The sequence below is a fragment of the Typopeltis vanoorti genome, chromosome 5 (assembly GCF_054136105.1).
Source record: "Typopeltis vanoorti isolate ZY-2024b chromosome 5, IOZ_Tvanoo_1.0, whole genome shotgun sequence".
Taxonomy (NCBI): domain Eukaryota; kingdom Metazoa; phylum Arthropoda; class Arachnida; order Uropygi; family Thelyphonidae; genus Typopeltis; species Typopeltis vanoorti.
The window spans coordinates 78,261,883-78,287,187 of record NC_143553.1 but is presented as its reverse complement, the minus strand read 5'-3'; the positions used below and the strand labels follow the sequence as shown (position 1 = coordinate 78,287,187).

The window sequence follows — 25,305 nt, the reverse complement described above, 5'->3', positions numbered from 1 at the left end:
TAAAATAATATTAAAAAAATAAAATATTTGATAAAATTAAGTTGTTTTTATTGCACTTTGAAGAATAACAACGATTTCTTCCTTTATTTATTTTTTCTTTTATTCCTTTATTTCCATATTGTACTTATTTTTTACCCTGTACTTTGTAAGCCGTTAGTTGTATTTCATAAGTTGGGGCTAAATTTTGCGCAGATTTAGTTCTAACTTTAAATCAGTAAACGGAAGGTTCTGTTTACAAACGCAAACAGAATGGATGAAAACAGTGAATGAAAAGTGACGAGAATGACTGCAGACAACTGCTTCCATTCCGTGTTTCTAATCTATCTGATGTTGTTGCGTGTACTCCACTTGATTTTTCTGGGTTGCATTGTAAACAAATCTGAGTACTTGTAATAGATGGAAACCCACAATGATCACTATGTGTACCTCCATACACAACTATTTTTAATATTCCTTTACATTTTTAAATAATTCTAAAATAATAAATTGAAATATAGTTTTCTATAACTTTAAAAATAAACATGCAATTCCCAATTCGGTGGTCCTATATCAAGAAGCAAGGAAGTTGTGTTACTTTATTATTTTTAATATCATGCACAATTTGTTTTCTTGGTTAAATATTTGAAGGCAAAGGTTCATTGTCATAATCTCCTTCCAATACTTTTTGTGAATATTTTCAAGTCAATTCAGCAAAAATATATAGCTTTATATAGTTTTCCGCGGTCTCAAAAAGTTTAAGAAACACTATTTTGAAGTACTGCTGAAATCAGTATGGTGTTAAATAATGATGTAAGAGAGCGGATGTTGTTCTGCTGTATTTGCACATAAATACAGCAGAACAACAGTATTTGCTGAAGTATTTGCTTTAGATTTCTCAGTGAATTGGCGGTTGGGGAGTGGAGAAGATAAAACTTAGTAGGAGAATAGCCGTGCTTTCTTTATCTTCAATAAACATAACTTAATATAAATAATAAGAAAACTTATAAATTATTAAGAAAAGCGATAACTGTAAAATACGTATATAGCAGTCATCATTCCGCATATCATTTTTATTCAATTAAAAGAAGCTTTGTTACTTTCTAGTTCATTAGAACCTGAATTAGGTTACTGGAGTATTTTTACATGACTGAAAACAAAATATACCGCGTCCAGTATTTTGGGTTTTATAATGCAGGGTAAATTTCAGGAATTTATGAATTTGTTTCAGGAACTCATTTCATGGGGCATCTCATTCACAATAAACCTATTCAGTCTTTATACTCTTACATGATGTTGTAATGTTTATTTCATTTGCTTTCTCTTTTTTAATATATTTATTCTCATGTTTATTTTTCCTATTAGTTACAAGAAGCAAATAAAGTCATAGAAAATTCATAATCATGTTCCCTAAAATTCTATTGCAAGTTTAACCATTTTGTCGTTTCTAAAAGTGAAGCCAATTTGCACTGAATTTCTGCGATTCTTTTCTTGCCAAATATTTCCCTTTTAGAAAACTATTTCCTGATATCAATTTTTCAGACATTCCATCAAAATGGCAGAAAATAACGCCAAAATAAGGGATTCAATGATTCCTCTTAAAATTTCAAATGAGGACTTTATCCGCGTATATAGTGAAGAGCGTCAGATATAGCATAAGGACGAAATTCATGAAGAACACAAGAAGAAAAAGGGGGTTTTGGCAAAGGAAGAAGGAATAAAAATGAGGTTGAATAAAACGATGAGAATTTAAATTAAAATACCGGAGAAAAGTGCCTCCTTTCTTTAAAAAAAAAACAATAAAGGATAAAAATGGTCTGATTGCTCTTGACCTCTTTTGGTCGAAGATTATGAAACTGGTAGATGATAACGTCATGATGCATTCCAAATATTCAACCGCAATAATAAAAGGAGCTTCAAGAAATTCCGCAAGTGGAGTTTTCCAATCTTGCACTCAAGACTATAGGGATACACGGATCGTAAAAGAGATTGCTGATAATATTTTGAGTAGATCAGAGTTTGATAATCGAAGATGTACTACCGAAGAGACACTTGAAAAATAATGTAAAGCGGATGATTCGAGTCACACGTCAATGTACACAGTTTAAAATATTGTGGAATATCTACCGTAAACATTATAGTAAGAGTTGTGGGAAAAACTGAAATCACGATCAGTTATCATTTAACAGAAATGAAAGTAACCTAGGTTTCAAATTAAAAATGATTTATTTGAACTAACTTCTGGATTAATAATTCATAATTCTTAAAGGAAATGTGATGATTTTCTTTTTTCTATTTTGAGCTGAACCATTGAATAGACGTTTAAGCAAAAACAAAATTACACTGCAGAATGAAGTTGAATTATTTCTGATCCAGACCTATTTAAATGAGTGTTACAATATAGAATTCACCAAGTACGAAATATATTTTGTATTTGTAGTTTTATAAAATACGATTTGATTATGTTCGACGTAAATTAGCATAACGCACTCGCCTTTATTTGAAATGTATGGTTTACTACCCAACTGTCGATTTAGTACAAATCACTGCAGTATAAATTTGCACCGCATCTGATATTTTAAAAATAGTTTTACTAATATTTGTAGTTAGTGAAATTAACCTCAACATTGTATATTAATATGTAAGCTAACACCGAAAAATTTGAGAAACTTTGCTCTGTTAAACAAGTCCATATATTAATATATTTTAGTATATGTGTACTTAAAATAAAAATATATATCTTTGCGTTCTTTGCAATAATTTTAATAGATAAACCTTAGAAACGCCAGGAACTGTACAAGCTTGTGCACAGCTCACTTTTACAAACATCCATGCCCACGGCCAGACTCAAACCTACAACCCCTTCGTAGAAGAACGAGTACATTATCCACTAAGCCAATCATACCGCCCCTTAAAATATTAATGTATACGTTAAACAATTAAAATGTATTGAACTGTTAATTTTGATTTCTTGTTTTCAAATTAACAGTTGTATACATCCAACGAACGCAAAACTTTAATTTTCATATAAATAACTGCTGTGTATTACAGTGTTAAAACTAGAGAAGTAACGTTTTGGACAGACAGGATTGAAGGCAACAAATTCCGGAGGCCACGGCTCCATTTGGACTGTAGAGCCATAAGAATAAGAAATATATATATATCGTGAGTTCTGCGATAAGCGCCCGTTGCGTAATGGCGTTGCCTTTAACTTAAAATACCTGGGTTCGAACCAGTCTCGTATTCGAACCAAGTATTTGAATTATGTCGAGTCATCTTCTAACGTAATAACAACACTCAAATGTTCAGATATAACTTCTGGTAAAACTTCCCTCCTTGCTTAAGATCTTTGCTTTTTTTCTTTTAATGTTCATTTAGTTTATCGATTTAAAAATGTTATAACAGTAAAGTTAGTAAAATATATTTTTAAACTAAAACTTAATTTCTTTGAATCAGAAAGTAGCTACCTCTTCATTAGGATTTATAAAGGTAACTGATTATTTCTCACATTTCTTGATATTACAAGTGAATAACATACGTACTATTTCGCATGAAAATCAGGAAGAATTAAGCACGTTTCGTACAAATACGTTTTTAGTTTAAATTTTTAAATCGATAAACTAAATGATCATTATATGTAATACATTTACAAATTTCCCTTCCTATAGCAATTAAGTGAAGGGCATGAGTGTTATACACAGAAGGAAAACGGCACACTGCTAGAAAACACAAAATCTAATCCTAACTTTACTTATGTAGTATGAGCTGTCGATTTTGTGATTTAAGCATTCAATTTGCTAGGGATAACAACTTGAAGGGAACCACCAGCTTATATGTATTATCTTGTATCGTGGAAGTTCAGATTTTGTAAATAATTATATAATCATTAAATACTTTCCTTCTTTTCTTTTGTTTTATTTTATTCCAAGATCCATATTTTGAATTATTCCGAGATATTGGATATATATGTGGCACATGTTATGTTCAACTCACAAAAAGTTAAACTTATCGTAGTATTACTTAAATATAAAGAGCCAATAGGCTTCATTTCGGCGATGTAAAACATTTTTGAAATTTAGGGGATATTAAATCCCTCGTTGTTTCAAAACCGAATAAGAAACTCCAACATCGGAATCAAAGAGTTTCATGCCGAATATAATAAACTATAAAAGTATCGGCGACTACTAGCTTAAGCTTTCCGATTGATTTTTGATTCTGATCTTTGAGGTTCTTATTCGGTTTTGAAACAATGAGGGATTTAATATCCCCTTAATTTAAATTATCGTAGTATGTTTAGTACGTGGAGTTTATTAGGTAATGTCAGCCATAAGAAAAATTGTTCACTGCCTGCGTACAGGAACAAGCAAATCATCTGACATCAAAAGACGTGTCACAGTGCATGCTACAAAAACTACCCACTACATAAAGAACTGTGATCCAGTGGGGAAATAACTTTCAACATTCTTGTTGAATAACCGGTGAGTATTTTCATTGAAACGATTTACTTAAAATAATCAATTACTGAATCAGGTCAAAATATAAACGTAATTATTTTGTAATCTGTTTTCTGCAAAAGATTTTTAAATTGTCTTATGAGACATTTTTAGATGTTAACAGCTCAAAACTTTAAGACATTTTTTGAAAACAATATACTGCTAATTAAAATAAAGTCGAATTCTTCCTAGTTTCCCTGGAAATATTTGAAAGCAAATTGGAAGAAATAACCTACACCTGCTGAACTTCATCCACTTAACATTGCAAACGCTTTTTCGTACATCTCACGATGACTCTCTGCACGAGCCATTATTTTTGCCTAATACTTAAATTAGAATACGACGAGTGTTATGATTCCTTGTTTCATCTTCAACTTTTACTTTGGGTTATGTATTTGTTGCATGTTAGATCATGCTCAAACTCACCCAGTTCTCCTGTCTAAATAATAAATAAGCGATCTCTGAGATGTCATTTCACGCTATATATTTATCTAGTGATCTAACACACGTTGTGCTTTTTTCATTTTATGCAAATTCCAGACTGGATATCTTTGACTTGGAAATTTTTAACGTTTTGCTCTTTACTAATAAACAGAGTTCATAATCCAAATTATTTTCAAGTCATTTAGATAGTTCTTTGTCTTACAATGTTCACCTTAAAAGGAGTTATAAAAGAAATAAGGGTGTGAGGAAGATGTTTTTTTTAAATTAGGGACTGCTGAGTGACTGGAATGGATTGCCAGAGATGTGAGTGCTCTGACAGTGAATGAACTTAAGGAAAAGTATGATAGGTATTGTGTGATAATGGTTATTGTGGAAATTCTTCGATAAGTCTTACGATTTAACGAAAATTCACGTAACAGTAAGAATAATTTATATTGTTTGGAACCGATATTATGTCTTGCTGAAAGTACTAAAACATAAATCACTTACGATATAAGTAAAAAAAAGTCATAAAAATTAGACTTGGATAAAATATTGTGTTTGTCTGTTTAATGCAGCTTTCATTCGTTTTCCCGATGCACAAATGTGAGACTGGAAATTCTCCTGTCAATGACTATTTGGTTGCATACAATGTCGCATACTAACAGTTGCTTCTGGGTAAAGTATAACTAGTATGAATAGAAAACAGTTCGACATTACAAAAAGTATCCTGTTGAATAAAACGAGAAAAAATAGGCGATCATTAATCACAACCAAACCTTTACAGCCAGTCTCTCAAACATTAAAATATGATTCAGCACCTACAAAATCCATCATGAAACGTGATGCATAAAGCTATTTCAGAAAGGTAACGTAGTGAATACACATTTCAGAGCAATATAATTACCATTAATTCTCTTATATTTCAGCTGAGAAATTTTGGAAATGAATGACAAACGGCTGAACTTGCCCTTTATCACACAATTGCACCACTTCAAATACGTCATCCTAAAATATCATATTTTAATAATTTATTTATGTATAATTGCAGAAATTACACAAGACTTTCGTCGAATTAGTTATTAATTAATCTAGTTTTATCAATATAAATAATATGCGAAACATACCGAAGAAGGTGCATGTTTCACATGCCGTCACAATAACAGACTTTTATTTGTTATTTGAACATTATTTGATCGGCTTGATTAAGATATTTCAGGCAATAATAACTGCTTTTCTGAATGCAGTTACCTAAATATAAAAGATGATCATTCTAAAATCAATAAATGGTACCACAAAATATGAAGATTCATTGCAGGCTTATAAAAAAAAGAAAACAAATATAGCTCAGTGGATGTGGCGTTTGCATACCACGGCGCTTGGCCGCACGAAGGAAGACTTGGTTTCGAGTCTAGTCGGCGACTAGAGGAAATTTTTCTAAGCCTTTTTTCTACGGGTTTCCGAGTTAGTCGATCTCTGGCACGGGAAAGCGGGTTTTTCCTCCAGGAAACTCGGGTTTTTCGTCCTGTAAACTCAAGAAAATCGACCGTAGAACCCACATTATTTCAGACATTAAATATATTGTGTTAGGGTTAGGGACCACGAGATGGCGGCACATTTGAGCCGTCTCTCTTCACTGTGTACTGCTGAATTAGTGATAGCCTTGGGCCATCTATCTTGATTGGTACCAGTGGAGATTGAACTGCCCACTCAGTCTCCAAAAGTTAGATAGGGCTAAATGGCCTCGCCTACTCCCGTATACGGGAATAAAAAGGCGTTAGCTGATGATAATGATATTATACTGTACCTGTGCGCTTCTAATGCGGTATTTTTGAATGAAATTTTCACAGTTCAATGCAGTGATGCAGAGAACTGTAAGAATGATACTACCCTTCTTATTCTGATCGGATGAATCGTTGTAACTAACGTATAGCCGAAATGCATTCAAACTCATATTGTATGTCATGTGTTACTGGAACCAAAAATGTCATCCTTTTATGTATAGCAAATGCGACTGCTAATAACGATCCTTTTCAATACCCTGTGCATAGTTCGGTGAGATAGGGACGGAACAGCCATCATTAAATGCTTCAGTCAATTACTGCACACAGACAGTTCTGTTTGTCGGTACAGGCCTTCTCAGACGACAGCGATGTCTTTCCTGACAGCCTGTATTAGGACCACGTTTACGCCTCTTAGACAAGAAATGTGGGTTATTTTTCCACTGATTAAACCCCAGGATATCTCACCTGAGAAACCAGTCAGCTCTGTTGTTTTCAAAATCGTTGTTACAGCCAGACGGGTACCCTTAATAAGACGTTTATTGAACTCCGAAAGATCTTTTGTTTTTCCCAATGTTGATCACAAACGTTGATCACAACGTTTTTCCCAATGTTGACGATTACTAATCAGCAGCATTTTTAAATGGCTAACTAAAACACGTGGTGAACGTGACGAAGTATTTTGTATATACCTTGCGTAAGTGACATTTACGTATATCTCCACAAAGGTTTCTAATTCAGTAGACGCATGTGTAGAATAAAACTGCCCTTTCATAAGTATTGATAACGTTTCTATGAAACCAGTTACATGGTAGTGACATGCCACGTTAAAGACAATGTGAGATGAGATAAGACCTGTTAGGTATTTTTCTACATTTACTGATATTCCTCAAGTTACTTAGGAGTTATCAACGAACTATGATATCAATTGTAGACTTTGAAGTGACTAAACAAATCGTTCCTGCCTACGCCATCACTTAATTTTAGTTTCGGAATTGCATCATGTTCCATTCTATTTATTCGTGCGGCAGTAAATTGTTGATTTTCAAGTAAACTCTTTTTATTTGTGAACATTGGATTAGGTTAATCTATATCGAATAGTTTTCAGTTCCTTGTCAGGTAAATCACCCACATCATTCTGATGTTTAATTTAAGAAATTAAATTAACAATTATATTGTTATATTAAAAAGAGAGGGGAAACTGCTTACTCTAGTATGTTTTCTTTAATTATTACAGATAAATATTTTTTCTATTCTATTACTTTTAAGTCGATTTGTTTATCAGATCAGTATTTTCGTAACCATTAAAAATGCTTCATAATTAGGTTTTTTTACTTTGTGATAACTATTTTAGTTAATAGTATTTTAAAAATAAAATAGTAGTGTTCGTGACAACAAAAACTGCAGTGCTTGTCAAAAGTATTCTGACCTCTTTAGAAGAGTGGTTATTATATCTGCTCTAAACAGTAGGTTCGAATCCCACTATGCGCATGTTTTCGAGTGACTTTTAACAGAAATGAATTTTATACTCCGAAGCGATCCGCTACGGACTTGCTTGCCTACTATAGAGGATTTTCTTGTATAATGAGACCTGTGGAGTATCCATAATTATAGAATCATAGGTTTACGAAAATTAAATGTATTATGCAGATATTTTGTTTTACGTATCGTAAGAAATCATCAGTACAAACAGTCAACAACAATAAGGAGTTTGAATAAACAAACATCATCGTTAAATTGTAATCTACATTTCTGAAGCTAGATTTGTGAGGTTTGATAAGCCGAATGTGGGCTTGATGTTCGGAGATATTCACAGTGCTTATAATGAAAAAGTTGCACGAACGATTCTTGATATATCGCAGGTAGCTTCAACGGTGAGAGTTTGTCTTTCATAGAAGTAGCAAGTTATGAATTCGGATTTAAATCTGAAATTGGATCCATCTTGTCTAGGAAGGCAATACCTTCTGATGATTTTTTCTAGTGTGAATTTAAGTTCATAGTAGAAAAAAAAATCATATCAGTATTCCATTTTCTATGTTGTCTTTGCTACGCATTTACAGAAAAAGAAGAATATCACATGCAAAGTAAAAGTTGAAGGTGAAGTAACGAAGAAGAAATAATAAAACTGTTCTTTTTCAATTTAAATATCATGAAAGAATAATGAAGACTATCGAGCAGCCATCGTCAGGTTTACGAAAAAGCCGTTGCAATGTTAAGTATATGAAGTTCAGCAAATGTGCATTATGACTTCCAATTTGTTTTAAAATATTTCCAGTGAAACGCGGACGATTTGTTTGCATGTTAATTAGCAATTTATTTTTTCAAAACCTAAAGTTTGGTGCCGTTAATATTCAAAAATGTATAATAAGACAATATAGAAATATTTTGCAGAATCATATTACAAAATAATTACTTTCAAATTATTAGAGAAAAATGGCCGAATTATTTTATTTATTTATTTTTATAAATGTTTCCTATTCATAGAGCAGTCAATTAATAGCAAGTGATTTTTATTGTCTGATGCGACATGATAAAAATTATTCCCATTTTCAGAGGCGAGAAATGAAATAAAATAATCTTAACAGATGATTATTTGCTGATCTTTTGAAATGTTTGATTTTCTGTTGGAAACTGACGAAAGGTTTCCTGCTGAACAGATTCGGTAACTGATTAATTTAAATAAATCGATTCAATGAAAATAATCAACCACTCTCTAACCATCACTTTGTAGGTTTGAACGCCACTTTAGCATACTTTCTTAAGTAGTAGGTAGTTTGTGTAGTCGATCTCTTGGAGGGAGAATACTTTCTACATGTATCTCTCATCCTGAGATTTTTATTTATTTAGTAAGGTTAAAACACCTTATGGTAACTTGTTTTATTTACTACATATAATACTTTAAATGTATTAAAGGCCCTTTGCCTTTAATAAAAAGCATCGTACATCTCCTCCAGGAGATGTACGATGTACGATATATATATATATATATATATATATATATATATATATATATATATATATATATATATATATATATATATATATATGTATATATATATATATATATATGTATATATATATATATATATATATATATATGTATATATATATATATATATATGTATATATATATACATATATATATATATATATATATACATATATATACATACATATATGTATATATGTATATACATATATATGTATATATATATATATATATATATACATATATATATATATATATGTATATATATATATATATATATATATATATATATATATATGTTTGATATGATAACAAATAATGACATTAAGTATGTTAATCAACAAGACCAGTTGGACACCTCCAGTTCTGAACTGTTATTATTTTAAATTGAGTTAAGCATTATTTTGAATCCCATCTATTATTTATATGACTTTCAATTATCTGAATGCATTATGTATTAATTTTTCTTAATTCAACATCAATTGAATATTATTCATGTTTTTTTTTAAAAATTCGAATGAAATGTTTAATTAAAATAATGTTAAAAAAATAAAATATTTGATAAAATTAAGTTGTTTTTATTGCACTTTGAAGAATAACATCGATTTCTTCTTTTATTTATTTTTTCTTTTTTTCCTTTATTTCCATATTGTACTTATTTTTTACCCTGTAATTTGTAAGCTGTTAGTTGTATTTTATAAGTTGGGGATAAATTTAGTAAGTTGGGGCGCAGATTTAGTTCTAACTTTAAATCAGTAAACGGAAGGTTCTGTTTACAAACGCAAACAGAATGGATGAAAACAGTGAATGAAAAGTGACGAGAATGACTGCAGACAACTGCTTCCATTCCGTGTTTCTAATCTATCTGATGTTGTTGCGTGTACTCCCCTTGATTTTTCTGGGTTGCATTGTAAAACAAATCTGAGTACTTGTAATAGATGGAAACCCACAATGATCACTATGTGTACCTCCATACACAACTATTTTTAATATTCCTTTACATTTTTAAATAATTCTAAAATAATAAATTGAAATATAGTTTTCTATAACTTTAAAAATAAACATGCAATTCCCAATTCGGTGGTCCTATATCAAGAAGCAAGGAAGTTGTGTTACTTTATTATTTTTAATATCATGCACAATTTGTTTTCTTGGTTAAATATTTGAAGGCAAAGGTTCATTGTCATAATCTCCTTCCAATACTTTTTGTGAATATTTTCAAGTCAATTCAGCAAAAATATATAGCTTTATATAGTTTTCCGCGGTCTCAAAAAGTTTAAGAAACACTATTTTGAAGTACTGCTGAAATCAGTATGGTGTTAAATAATGATGTAAGAGAGCGGATGTTGTTCTGCTGTATTTGCACATAAATACAGCAGAACAACAGTATTTGCTGAAGTATTTGCTTTAGATTTCTCAGTGAATTGGCGGTTGGGGAGTGGAGAAGATAAAACTTAGTAGGAGAATAGCCGTGCTTTCTTTATCTTCAATAAACATAACTTAATATAAATAATAAGAAAACTTATAAATTATTAAGAAAAGCGATAACTGTAAAATACGTATATAGCAGTCATCATTCCGCATATCATTTTTATTCAATTAAAAGAAGCTTTGTTACTTTCTAGTTCATTAGAACCTGAATTAGGTTACTGGAGTATTTTTACATGACTGAAAACAAAATATACCGCGTCCAGTATTTTGGGTTTTATAATGCAGGGTAAATTTCAGGAATTTATGAATTTGTTTCAGGAACTCATTTCATGGGGCATCTCATTCACAATAAACCTATTCAGTCTTTATACTCTTACATGATGTTGTAATGTTTATTTCATTTGCTTTCTCTTTTTTAATATATTTATTCTCATGATTATTTTTCCTATTAGTTACAAGAAGCAAATAAAGTCATAGAAAATTCATAATCATGTTTACTAAAATTCTATTGCAAGTTTAACCATTTTGTCGTTTCTAAAAGTGAAGTCAATTTGCACTGAATTTCTGCGATACTTTTCTTGCCAAATATTTCCCTTTTATAAAACTAATTCCTGATATCAATTTTTCAGACATTCCATCAAAATGGCAGAAAATAACGCCAAAATAAGGGATTCAATGATTCCTCTTAAAATTTCAAATGAGGACTTTATCCGCGTATATAGTGAAGAGTGTCAGATTTAGCATAAGGACGAAATTCATGAAGAACACAAGAAGAAAAAGGGGGTTTTGGCAAAGGAAGAAGGAATAAAAATGAAGTTGAATAAAACGATGAGAATTTAAATTAAAATACCGGAGAAAAGTGCCTCCTTTCTTTAAAAAAAAACAATAAAGGATAAAAATGGTCTGACTGCTCTTGACCTCTTGTGGTCGAAGATTGTGAAACTGGTAGATGATAACGTCATGATGCATTCCAAATATTCAAACGCAATAATAAAAGGAGCTTCAAGAAATTCCGCAAGTGGAGTTTTCCAATCTTGCTCTCAAGACTATAAGGATACACGGATCGTAAAAGAGATTGCTGATAATATTTTGAGTAGATCAGAGTTTGATAATCGAAGATGTACTACCAAAGAAACACTTGAAAAATAATGTAAAGCGGATGATTCGAGTCACACGTCAATGTACACAGTTTAAAATATTGTGGAATATCTACCGTAAACATTATAGTAAGAGTTGTGGGAAAAACTGAAATCACGATCAGTTATCATTTAACAGAAATGAAAGTAACCTAGGTTTCAAATTAAAAATGATTTATTTGAACTAACTTCTGGATTAATAATTCATAATTCTTAAAGGAAATGTGATGATTTTCTTTTTTCTATTTTGAGCTGAACCATTGAATAGACGTTTAAGCAAAAACAAAATTACACTGCAGAATGAAGTTGAATTATTTCTGATCCAGACCTATTTAAATGAGTGTTACAATATAGAATTCACCAAGTACGAAATATATTTTGTATTTGTAGTTTTATAAAATACGATTTGGTTATGTTCGACGTAAATTAGCATAATGCACTCGCCTTTATTTGAAATGTATGGTTTACTACCCTACTGTCGATTTAGTACAAATCACTGCAGTATAAATTTTCACCGCATCTGATATTTTAAAAATAGTTTTACTAATATTTGTAGTTAGTGAAATTAACCTCAACATTGTATATTAATATGTAAGCTAACACCGAAAAATTTGAGAAACTTTGCTCTGTTAAACAAGTCCATATATTAATATATTTTAGTATATGTGTACTTAAAATAAAAATATATATCTTTGCGTTCTTTGCAATAATTTTAATAGATAAACCTTAGAAACGCCAGGAACTGTACAAGCTTATGCAGAGCTCATTTTTACAAACATCCATGCCCACGGCCAGACTCAAACCTACAACCCGTTCGTAGAAGATCGAGTACATTATCCACTAAGCCAATCATAGCGCCCCTTAAAATATTAATGTATACGTTAAACAATTAAAATGTATTGAACTGTTAATTTTGATTTCTTGTTTTCAAATTAACAGTTGTATACATCCAACGAACGCAAAACTTTAATTTTCATATAAATAACTGCTGTGTATTGCAGTGTTAAAACTAGAGAAGTAACGTTTTGGACAGACAGGATTGAAGGCAACAAATTCCGGAGGCCACGGCTCCATTTGGACTGTAGAGCCATAAGAATAAGAAATATATATATATATATATCGTGAGTTCTGCGATAAGCGCCCGTTGCGTAATGGCGTTGCCTTTAACTTAAAATACCTGGGTTCGAACCAGTCTCGTATTCGAACCAAGTATTTGAATTATGTCGAGTCATCTTCTAACGTAATAACAACACTCAAATGTTCAGATATAACTTCTGGTAAAACTTCCCTCCTTGCTTAAGATCTTTGCTTTTTTTCTTTTAATGTTCATTTAGTTTATCGATTTAAAAATGTTATAACAGTAAAGTTAGTAAAATATATTTTTAAACTAAAACTTAATTTCTTTGAATCAGAAAGTAGCTACCTCTTCATTAGGATTTATAAAGGTAACTGATTATTTCTCACATTTCTTGATATTACAAGTGAATAACATACGTACTATTTCGCATGAAAATCAGGAAGAATTAAGCACGTTTCGTACAAATACGTTTTTAGTTTACATTTTTAAATCGATAAACTAAAAGATCATTAAATGTAATACATTTACAAATTTCCCTTCCTATAGCAATTAAGTGAAGGGCATGAGTGTTATACACAGAAGGAAAACGGCACACTGGTAGAAAACACAAAATCTAATTCTAACTTTACTTATGTAGTATGAGCTGTCGATTTTGTGATTTAAGCATTCAATTTGCTAGGGATAACAACTTGAAGGGAACCACCAGCTTATATGTATTATCTTGTTTCGTGGAAGCAGATTTTGTAAATAATTATATAATCATTAAATACTTTCCTTCTTTTCTTTTGTCTTATTTTATTCCAAGATCCATATTTTGAATTATTCCGAGATATTGGATATATATGTGGCACATGTTATGTTCAACTCACAAAAAGTTGTAAACTTATCGTAGTATTACTTAAATATAAAGAGCCAATAGGCTTCATTTCGGCGATGTAAAACATTTTTGAAATTTAGGGGATATTAAATCCCTCGTTGTTTCAAAACCGAATAAGAAACTCAAACATCGGAATCAAAGAGTTTCATGCCGAATATAATAAACTATAAAAGTATCGGCGACTACTAGCTTAAGCTTTCGATTGATTTTTGATTCTGATCTTTGAGTTTCTTATTCGGTTTTGAAACAATGAGGGATTTAATATCCCCTTAATTTAAATTATCGTAGTATGTTTAGTACGTGGAGTTTATTAGGTAATGTCAGCCATAAGAAAAATTGTTCACTCCTGCGTACAGGAACAAGCAAATCATCTGACATCAAGAGACGTGTCACAGTGCATGCTACAAAAACTACCCACTATCTAAAGAACTGTGATCCAGTGGGGAAATAACTTTCAACATTCTTGTTGAATAACCGGTGAGTATTTTCATTGAAACCATTTACTTAAAATAATCAATTATTGAATCAGGTCAAAATATAAACGTAATTATTTTGTAATCTGTTTCTGCAAAAGATTTTTGAATTGTCTTATGAGACATTTTTAGATGTTAACAGCTCAAAACTTTAAGACATTTTTTGAAAACAATATACTGCTAATTAAAATAAAGTCGAATCTTCCTAGTTTCCCTGGAAATATTTGAAAGCAAATTGGAAGAAATAACCTACACCTGCTGAACTTCATCCACTTAACATTGCAAAGGCTTTTTCGTAAATTAGAATACGACTAGTGCTATGATTCCTTGTTTCATCTTCAACTTTTACTTTGGGTTATGTATTTGTTGCATGTTAGATCATGCTCAAACTCACCCAGTTCTCCCGTCTAAATAATAAATAAGCGATCTCTGAGATGTCATTTCACGCTATATATTTATCTAGTGATCTAACACACATTGTGCTTTTTTCATTTTATGCAAATTCCAGACTGGATATCTTTGACTTGGAAATTTTTAACGTTATGCTCTTTACTAATAAACAGAGTTCATAATCCAAATTATTTTCAAGTCATTTAGATAGTTCTTTGTCTTACAATGTTCACCTTAAAAGGAGTTACAAAAGAAGTAAGGGTGTGAGGAAGAAATTTTTTAAATTAGGGACTGCTGAGTGACTGGAATGGATTGCCAGAGATGTGAGTGCTCTGACAGTGAATGAACTTAAGGAAAAGTATGATAGGTATTGTGTGATAATGGTTATTGTGGAAATTCTTCGATAAGTCTTACGATTTAACGAAAATTCACGTAACAGTAAGAATAATTTATATTGTTTGAAACCGATCTTATGTCTTACTGAAAGTACTAAAACATAAATCACTTACGATATAAGCAAAAAAAAAGTCATAAAAATTAGACTTGGATAAAATATTGTGTTTGTCTGTTTAATGCAGCTTTCATTCGTTTTCCCGATGCACAAATGTGAGACTGGAAATTCTCCTGTCAATGACTATTTGGTTGCATACAATGTCGCATACTAACAGTTGCTTCTGGATAAAGTATAACTAGTATGAATAGAAAACAGTTCGACATTACAAAAAGTATCCTGTTGAATAAAACGAGAAAAAATAGGCGATCATTAATCACAACCAAACCTTTACAGCCAGAATCTCAAACATTAAAATATGATTCAGCACCTACAAAATCCATCATGAAACGTAATGCATAAAGCTATTTCAGAAAGGTAACGTAGTGAATACACATTTCAGAGCAATATAATTACCATTAATTCTCTTATATTTCAGCTGAGAAATTTTGGAAATGAATGACAAACGGCTGAACTTGCCCTTTTTCGCACAATTGCACCACTTCAAATACGTCATCCTAAAATACCATATTTTAATAATTTATTTATGTATAATTGCAGAAATTACACACGACTTTCGTCGAATTAGTTATTAATTAATCTAGTTTTATCAATATAAATAATATGCGAAACATACCGAAGAAGGTGCATGTTTCACATGCTGTCACAATAACAGACTTCTATTTGTTATTTGAACATTATTTGATCGGCGTGATTAAGATATTTCAGGCAATAATAACTGCTTTTCTGAATGCAGTTACCTAAATATAAAAAATGATCATTCTGAAATCAATAAATGGTACCACAAAATATGAAGATTCATTGCAGGCTTATAAAAAAAGAAAACAAATATTGTACTGTGTTGCTCAGTGGATGTGGCGTATGCACACCACGGCGCTTGGCCGCACGAAGGAAGACCTGGTTTCGAGTCTAGTCGGCGACTAGAGGAAATTTTTCCAAGCCTTTTTTCTACGGATTCCCGAGTTAGTCGATCTCTGGCACGGGCAAGCAGGTTTTTCCTCCCGGAAACTCGGGTTTTTCGTCCTGTAAACTCAAGAAAATCGACCGTAGAACCCACATTATTTCAGACATTAAATATATTGTGTTAGGGTTAGGGACCACGAGATGGCGGCACATTTGAGCCGTCTCTCTTCACTGTGAACTGCTTAATTAGTGATAGCCTTGGGCCATCTATCTCTGATTGGTACCAGTGGAGATTGAACTGCCCACTCAGTCTCCAAAAGTTAGATAGGGCTAAATGGCCTCGCCTACTCCCGTATACGGGAATAAAAAGGCGTTAGCTGAAGATAATGATATTATACTGTACCTGTGCGCTTCTAATGCGGTATTTTTGAATGAAATTTTTAAAGTTCAATGCAGTGATGCAGAGAACTGTAAGAATGAAAGAATGGTACTACCCTTCTTATTCTGATCGGATGAATCGTTGTAACTAACGTATAGCCGAAATGCATTCAAACTCATATTGTAAGTCATGTGTTTCTGGAACCAAAAATGTCATCCTTTTATGTATAGCAAATGCGACTGCTAATAACGATCCTTTTCAATACCCTGTGCATAGTTCGGTGAGATAGGGACGGAACAGCCTTCATTAAATGCTTCAGTCAATTACTGCACACAGACAGTTCTGTTTGTCGGTACAGGCCTTCTCAGACGACTGCGATGTCTTTCCTGACAGTCTGTATTAGGAACACGTTTACGCCTCTTAGACAAGAAATGTGGGTTATTTTTCCACTCATTAAACCCCCAGGATATCTCACCTGAGAAACCAGTCAGCTCTGTTGTTTTCAAAATCGTTGTTACAGCCAGACGGGTACCCTTAATAAGACGTTTATTGAACTCCGAAAGATCTTTTGTTTTTCCCAATGTGATCAACACTGTTGACGATTACTAATCAGCAGCATTTTTAAATGGCTAATTAAAACACGTGGTGAACGTGACGAAGTATTTTGTATATACCTTGCGTAAGTGACATTTACGTATATCTCCACAAAGGTTTCTAATTCAGTAGACGCATGTGTAGAATAAAACTGCCCTTTCATAAGTATTGATAACGTTTCTATGAAACCAGTTACATGGTAGTGACATGCCACGTTAAAGGCAATGTGAGATGAGATAAGACCTGTTAGGTATTTTTCTACATTTACTGATATTCCTCAAGTTACTTAATAGTTATCAACTAACTATGATATCAATTGTAGACTTTGAAGTGACTAAACAAATCGTTCCTGCTTACGCCATCACTTAATTTTAGTTTCGGAATTGCATCATGTTCCTTTCTATTTAATCGTGCGGCAGTAAATTGTTGATTTTCAAGTAAACTCTTTTTATTTGTGAACATTGGATTAAGTTAATCTGTATCGAATAATTTTCAGTTCCTTGTCAGGTAAGTCACCCACATCATTCCTGATGTTTAATTTAAGAAATTAAATTAACAATTATATTGTTATATTAAAAAGAGAGGGGAAACTGCTTACTCTAGTATGTTTTCTTTAATTATTATAGATAAATATTTTTTCGATTCTATTACTTTTAAGTCGATTTGTTTATCAGATCAGTATTTTCGTAACTATTAAAGATGCTTCACTAGAATTAGGTTTTTTACGTTGTGATAACTATTTTAGTTAATAGTATTTAAAAAATAAAATAGTAACGTTCGTGACAACAAAAACTGCACTGCTTGGCAAAAGTATTCTGACCTCTTTAGAAGAGTGGTTATTATATCTGCTCTAAGCAGTAGGTTCGAATCCCACTATGCACATGTTTTCGAGAGACTTTTAATAGAAATGAATTTTATACTCCGAAGCGATCCGCTAAGGACTTGCTCACCTACCATAGAGGAGTTTCTTGTATAATGAGACCTGTAGAGTATCCATAATTATAGAATCACAGGTTTACGAAAATTAAATGTATTATGCAGATATTTTGTTGTACGTATCGTAAGAAATCATCAGTACAAACAGTCAACAGCAATAAGGAGTTTGAATAAACAAACAGCATCGTAATCTACATTTCTGAAGCTAGATTTGTGAGGTTTGACAAGCCGAATGTGGGCTTGATGTTCGGAGATATTCACAGTTCTTCCTGTTGTTCATAATAAGACAAGTTGCACCAACGATTGATATATCGCAGGTAGCTTCAGCAGTAAGAGTTTGTCTTTCATAGAAGTAGTAGGTTATGTATTCGGATTTAAATTTGAAATTGGATCCATCTTGTCTAGTAAAGAAATATCTTTTGATGATTTTTTTTCTAGCGCGAATTTAAGTTCATAGTAGAAAAAAGAATCATATCACTATTCCATTTTCTATGGTATCTTTGCTACGCATTTATAGAAAAAGAAGAATATCACATGTCCCGGTAAAACTAGAGGAAGTGAACCCTCGTGAAGGAGGGATCCTGATCCCGTCTTGTAGTACTGGATTATGAGTTAAGCAATACCTTCTGATTCGCTAATCCTAACAACAAAGATCTTCAAATTTGAAGATCTTTGTTGTTGCTAGAAAGCCTTAAACAATATCTCTCAGCGACTTTCAGATTTTTTGTTCTATTGGGTTGAGTCGAATTCTTCATTATTTAATTCTCAGCTAATCTAACCCTTGCAATAATGTGGCTACCTTAAGTTTATGTTCTGAAAAAGTCTTAGAAATCAAAAAGTTAGATATATAGGTGTAAATATGTCCTAAACTTGAACAAAATTATTGCAGTTAATGAGTTGCAATTTAAACGTGAAATGATCATATACATAAATAAATCCTCCTTGCATAATTCAGTTACGATTAAATAGCGACAGATATTTCAATGGTGTTCGTTGTACTTCATTATTCCCTCCTCCGTCATCTTTCTATTTCTATCAACGTGGACATATTTTAAAAAGATTCTTCCATATTTACTGAAGGTACGAGTGCTATGGAAGATTTTGATTTTTTTTACATTATCCAACAACCCTTCTCTGAAAAGTTATTTTGCAATGTTTACAAAGGAGAAAAAGTGTTTCCGGTCATGATCTGAACTCACTTCTCTGAAAAGCTCATCTTCTTCGAAAAATAGCAAATGTTATTGTTTGTCTCAAATTTTGAAGTTAGAATTTATAAACGTTATTCTGTTGAAGGTGAGTTATCCAGTCTGCAGTCTGGTGCAGAGATGAAAGGGTTTTCCCCTCCCAGACCCTAGGATTTTTTCATCCCACAAAATAAACAAACCGAGCAGAAGCATATATTCAAATTTGCAGACACAATATACTGGCCATATAGATTTGGCTACTTTTGCTATAACTCGAAACAACAACCAGCCAGTATGACGCTTGTTTGATTACTTTATAAATAGTTTCAAGTGTTGATCCTGTCTTCCTATTTACTTCCTTAGAAGAATGCTAAGCATTCGTCACTACCGTAATCTTGGGTTCATAGTGGTGCAAGTGCTGGAAGATCTGAATAGAAAGGGAACATTGTTCTTTTGGCAGATTATCAGTTGTATTTTAGTGTTGCTTCCATCCACGAAAGGTTATTTGCAAACAAATCTATAGTACATTTTGTACCGTGGTTAGGCTAAGGATTTTTTATATTTTTATCAATTGTATATAAATTGTATTTTTATTTATTTTTACATAGTCCATTCACCCTGCTCTAGTGACCCAAAATGAAACTTCTTCAAGCCACTTCAGGCCTCCATTAAGAGATGCTGTGGTCTCACACCCGGCGATGAAATTCATCTCCCACCTAAAGCCAATTACAAACATCCATGCCCACGGCGGGATTCGAATCCGCAGCCTGTTGGTTGGAAAACGAGTATGTAAATCACCAAACGTTTGTTTTTATCGAAAAATTGAAATACAGATAGTTAAATAGAAGTCACTAGCTGTTATTACCTGATGGTTATGGTGTTTTTATTCCTTCCGACTCCATGCGCCACTAAGAGCAATTGATTCTTCAGATATTCTTCAGAAACGAAAACTGAATTAGAGTAAATTAGCAAAGCATTAAAGGTTTCCCGCAAAAAAGTTTCCATGAGTATTATTAAAATAATGCGACCATATTTTTTATATTCCATATATTTTTCAATAATTTTATGTATTTTTAACTATAGAGTGTTGTAGAAATGCGTTTCATAAATGATTTGTGCTCATATCACTAGTTCGTGTAGTTAGCCTGAGAATCTGTTTTGAACAACTCATATGGAAAATAAGATTGAATGGTCGGAATTTCTTTATATCTCATGCATGCTTTTTGTTTGGTAAGAGTATTGTCTTTGATTTTAACATTAGTCTGGATGAATTCTTTGATAAGAACATTCTTGTTGTTGTATTTACTAACAAAGACCTCATCTAAGAAGATAAAAATATTGAAATTCCAATTATAGATTTATGATAGGAACATAGAAAATTAAGTGATTATTCCAAAGTGGCTACCGATACTTATTTCAACTGAAACCTGATCGCACGAGTGGTTTGTCATGGTTAAATTGAGAGAAGATTGCCTTGATCTGGAGAAGTAAAACAGATGAAGGGAATCACTTTGTTTACCAGGCACTCGTGATAGAGGACAAGAGAGAAGTAGTTTTCTAATCTGAAAGAATATCAATACTGGATCCTAGCTTTTAAACGTGTGAACAGGGTGCAGTAATAAAATTAATCATTGTAGTTGACTTTCACTATGACCAAATATATAACTTGATTTGGAATGTTTTTTTTTCGGGGGGGGGGGATAAAATACAAGAGGATATAAATGGTCCGACTGCTCTTGACCGATTCCGGTTGCAGGTAAGGAAATGTGTGGAGGATAATCTGATCTGGCATGCACAGTGTTCAACAAAATTAAACAATCAGACTGCAACAGAGCTCACAAACGGAGTAATTATATGCTATACCCAGGACTACAGGGACAAATCTGTCGTCAGAAGAGTGGCTGCTATTATCAAGTCAAAGGTTGATTATCCAAACAGTATATATTACAAAACAAACAGTGCGACTCGTCTAGTAGAATATAATATATATAAAAATCGCGATTTTTCAATGTACAGAAGTAATCCAGACGGCTTGTTTTTTGAGCGAGATGAGCGGAAAATGGAAACAAGTGTGTGACTAACCTAAATAGAAATTGTGGAATAATAAGAGATGTGCAAAGAGGAAAAAGGTGTTGCTGATTGTAACTTGTTTCAAATAAAAAGTATTTTATTAAAAATAATTGTTTTAATAAGCATTCGAAATGCATACATTACGATCGAGAGAAATGTGGTTAATTTTTCTTTAAATAAATCACTGAATACGGACTTTAAGCGAAAACAAAATAATTAATTTGAATAATTTCTCAACTAAACGTATTCTGATATAACCATTATCAATTCTTACGTAATAACAAGCCACACATGAAGTTCACCAAACACAGAACAGATTTTAAATCAAAAGGTGTGTTTCAAGAATGAAATACACCTTTTGATTTAAAATGCATGGATTCGAATCCCTGAAGTTCGTGAACATACGGATGAACGAAAAATGATTCATTTCTCAACGGCAACATTTTAACTTCGAACTTTAGGTGACTTGGCTTTATGTGAGCCATCTCCACCATAATAAAATCAATTAATAAATAAATATTCATGACAATAACGGATACAATATTGCGATTCGTTATTATTTATATAACATCGTCTTTTATCATATGATTTATTGATGTTTCGGGTATTCTTCTTACTTCAATGTATTATGTAGTGGTTTTAGATGACTGAATATTATCCACTGAATTCCCACAAATCGTAAAGTAACTATCAGGATTTTTCTCTTTCTTTTCGAATTATTAGACATTAATTATTAATTAATTATTAGACAATAAATTATTATTACTAGTCTGCTCCAACCTCATACGTACTCTTTCAGAAGTAGCAATATTTATTTTTCCTTTTGCTTTATGATTTAGCATTATTTTTGGTAGTCAATTCGTGACATTCTACCCCCATTTCGAATTCCATGTTTCTATTATTATACATCGTTAGTAAGTTGTTTCTTGTTGCAATTGTATTCCTCTATTTCAGTCCATTCGGTATATTCCGTACTGGTTATACTGCAATGGAATTATCTTCGTATGGACTGTGGAGCTTTTATGGACTGTGGAGTTGATTCTGTTTCCATTAGGATTTCAAAAAGGTGGTACATTTTTTTTTCTAGATGAAAGATTTCTTCATAATCTACGAATAGAGTATCAGTGTTTAGATTGAATTATCTTTATTTTAAAATTATTTGTTTTAAAATGAAAAACTGAATCAATACACAAGATCTCTTTCTAAATTCATTTTGTTCTTCTACTAAATGTGTTATATAAAGTTGTTTATTTTCTTTTTTCTGCGTATATTTTGTAATAATAATCTAATAGCTTATTCTAAATCAATTTGAACATTTTGATTTATCCACCTTTCTGAAAATAAGAAATATAATGATTTTCTTCAAGTATTTCAGTTGTTCCTGCTTGTAAAATATTACTTAATAGATTTAATATTGTCTGATGTAATTCCTAGCTAGCATATTTAAATGATCCACATTTATTCCATTATTTCCTGTTTTTTTTTTTCATCTTCTTTAAAATTTGATTTAATTCCTGTAATTTTATGGATTCTAAGTGAACAAATACAACCATCTTCACAACCATCTACAATTCCCAGGAGTGGAATTGTAGATGGTTGTGAAGATGATACAAAATCACGTGTGACTGCGGGAAGCGATACTATGACCAAACTGAAAAATCCATCCTCCTACGTCTGGAAGAACACCAGGGAGACATTGCCTACAAAAGAACTAGAGTAAGTGCCCTGTCAAGCCATGTACTGTTTTCAGTAAACACAAATGATGAAGGCCGTCAACATGAGATAAACTGGACAACAACCTCAAACTTTCATATATGCCGTGACAAGGTGGAGCGACGCATAGTCGAGTCTAAGGAAATTGTTATGGACCCTCATCACATAAATAATAACCTCAGCTATATTCTACCGCACTCTTTCAGCTCTGCTATCCGATATTGGCACACGCGTGAAATCAGACGCACGCAGCTACTTAACAATAGAACTTCAACACGAACTGTAGCTACAGTTGAAAGCTAACTGATTTTAATAGTCGTTTTATAGTGATACGATGTTTCTTATAGTGTTTACTTGCTTTCTATGTTTCCACGCCTGAAGAAGTCGGACAATCCGATGAAACATGTTGCGTTTTGAATAAATTTAATAGTTAGTCTAGTCTCGGTTATAGTCAGTATATATAAATATGAATATATATTTATATATATATATATATTTTTTTTTGTTGTTGTTGTTGTTGTTGTTGTTGTTGTTGTTCATAATTTCATTTTTCGGTTTCTTCAGGATTTTATATGGCGATGATTGTGATTTATTTAACTCAGTTTCTAATCCTTTTGTCTACTTTATCATAGTTTTCTCTGCGAATGGTTTTAATTATTTTTATAAATTATTTCTATAGGCATAAAAATTCGTATAAAAGGAATTTGCCCTTTTTAAATTAAAGAATAGGGCAAAATTAATTAGCTTGATACATTATTCTTTTGATTTGTTTCCATTATTTCTCAAACAGTATTATGGTGAAATATTCTAGCATTGTCATCGAATAAAAGTATGCGATCATTGTTAATTACTTATTGTAATTGTTTTTAAAATTCCACAGATTCCTTCTTCTTCTTTATTTTCTCTTGGAACATAAACACTTAATACTGCCATGTTGTTTTTTTAACTGTAATTAAAATGTAATTCTCTCTGCCTTATGAAATGCATGTTTAATGGTAGCATCGCACGTAAACTGCAATATAACTTGTTTTTTCTTCCTCTACCTGTAATGAAATAAAAAATTAGTAGAGTTGATGAAATAATAAATAAATATATGATAATTCTGTTCTTCTGAATAACACCATGTGTATTTAAAATAACGCTATATGTCTTCACCTTCTTTGCAATATCTTTAAAATTAATGATGGCATAGTCTTTTAGCTAACGCACAATGTTACTTTTCATATGAATAACTGCTGTATTATATAAAAGTTAATATACGTATATGTCGGCGTATACCTAAATTTTAAGCTATTTTTGGTTTCAACTTATGCGGTTAAGACGACCTCCAATTTCTTGTTTCTTGTATTAATGCAACGTTCAGTATTGTTGTTATATTCGTTATTTTTATATCTGTGCATATCCGTTATTTTTTTTTCATAGCATAGATTTAGTATTTACGCGAATTACCCTAATTAAAAGTGATTAGCCCCAATTTTAAATATTAATTTTGCAATTGTTTTAAAATTTTATGATTATTAAAATTGTTATCATTTAAAATCATGGAACCAGCAACAAAACAAAGAAAGTATGAAGATCGATTTAAAATAAGGGTAATTGAAATGGCAAAGCAAACTAATGACTGTGCTGCTGCAAGAAAGTTTGACATAACCGAGAAGATGGTAAGAGAATGGAGGAAGAAAGAAGATATTTTTAAAAAAATGCCGAAGAAAAAATGTGCAATGAGAACGGGGATCACCTGATGACTGCAACTGGAAAATCACGTTGCAGAATGGGAATTCGAACAAAAACTTGTTATAAGAAATATGATTCTAGCATATACACTAAAATGGTCAAGATTGAATCCGGATGAAAGTATAGAATTTCAAGCTACTTCAGGATGGTGTAATCGTTTTATGAACATACAAACTCTGGTAATACGACAAAAAACGATAATTGCTCGAAAACTACCACAAATTTACCAGTTTC

At 31.8% G+C, this 25,305-nt stretch overlaps 1 protein-coding gene across 3 annotated transcripts in view; it reads left to right on the top strand.

Moving 5' to 3' along the window:
* The first annotated feature begins 7,687 nt into the window (after positions 1–7,687).
* Positions 7,688–25,305, top strand: part of LOC150106564 (uncharacterized) — a 36,568-nt gene continuing 18,950 nt past the window's right edge. Inside the window, exon 1 of one of the 3 annotated variants that reach the window (XM_090392535.1) lies at positions 7,688–7,792. Coding sequence is in view for 1 of the 3 variants with exons in the window: in XM_090392533.1 (XP_090248659.1) it covers positions 20,293–20,339 (47 nt within the window). In the remaining 2 variants the exon portion in view is untranslated. Of the gene's footprint in view, positions 7,793–17,791; positions 17,942–20,258; positions 20,340–25,305 lie in introns of those variants that run through there. The other 2 variants (XM_090392534.1, XM_090392533.1) reach the window with 2 other exon arrangements.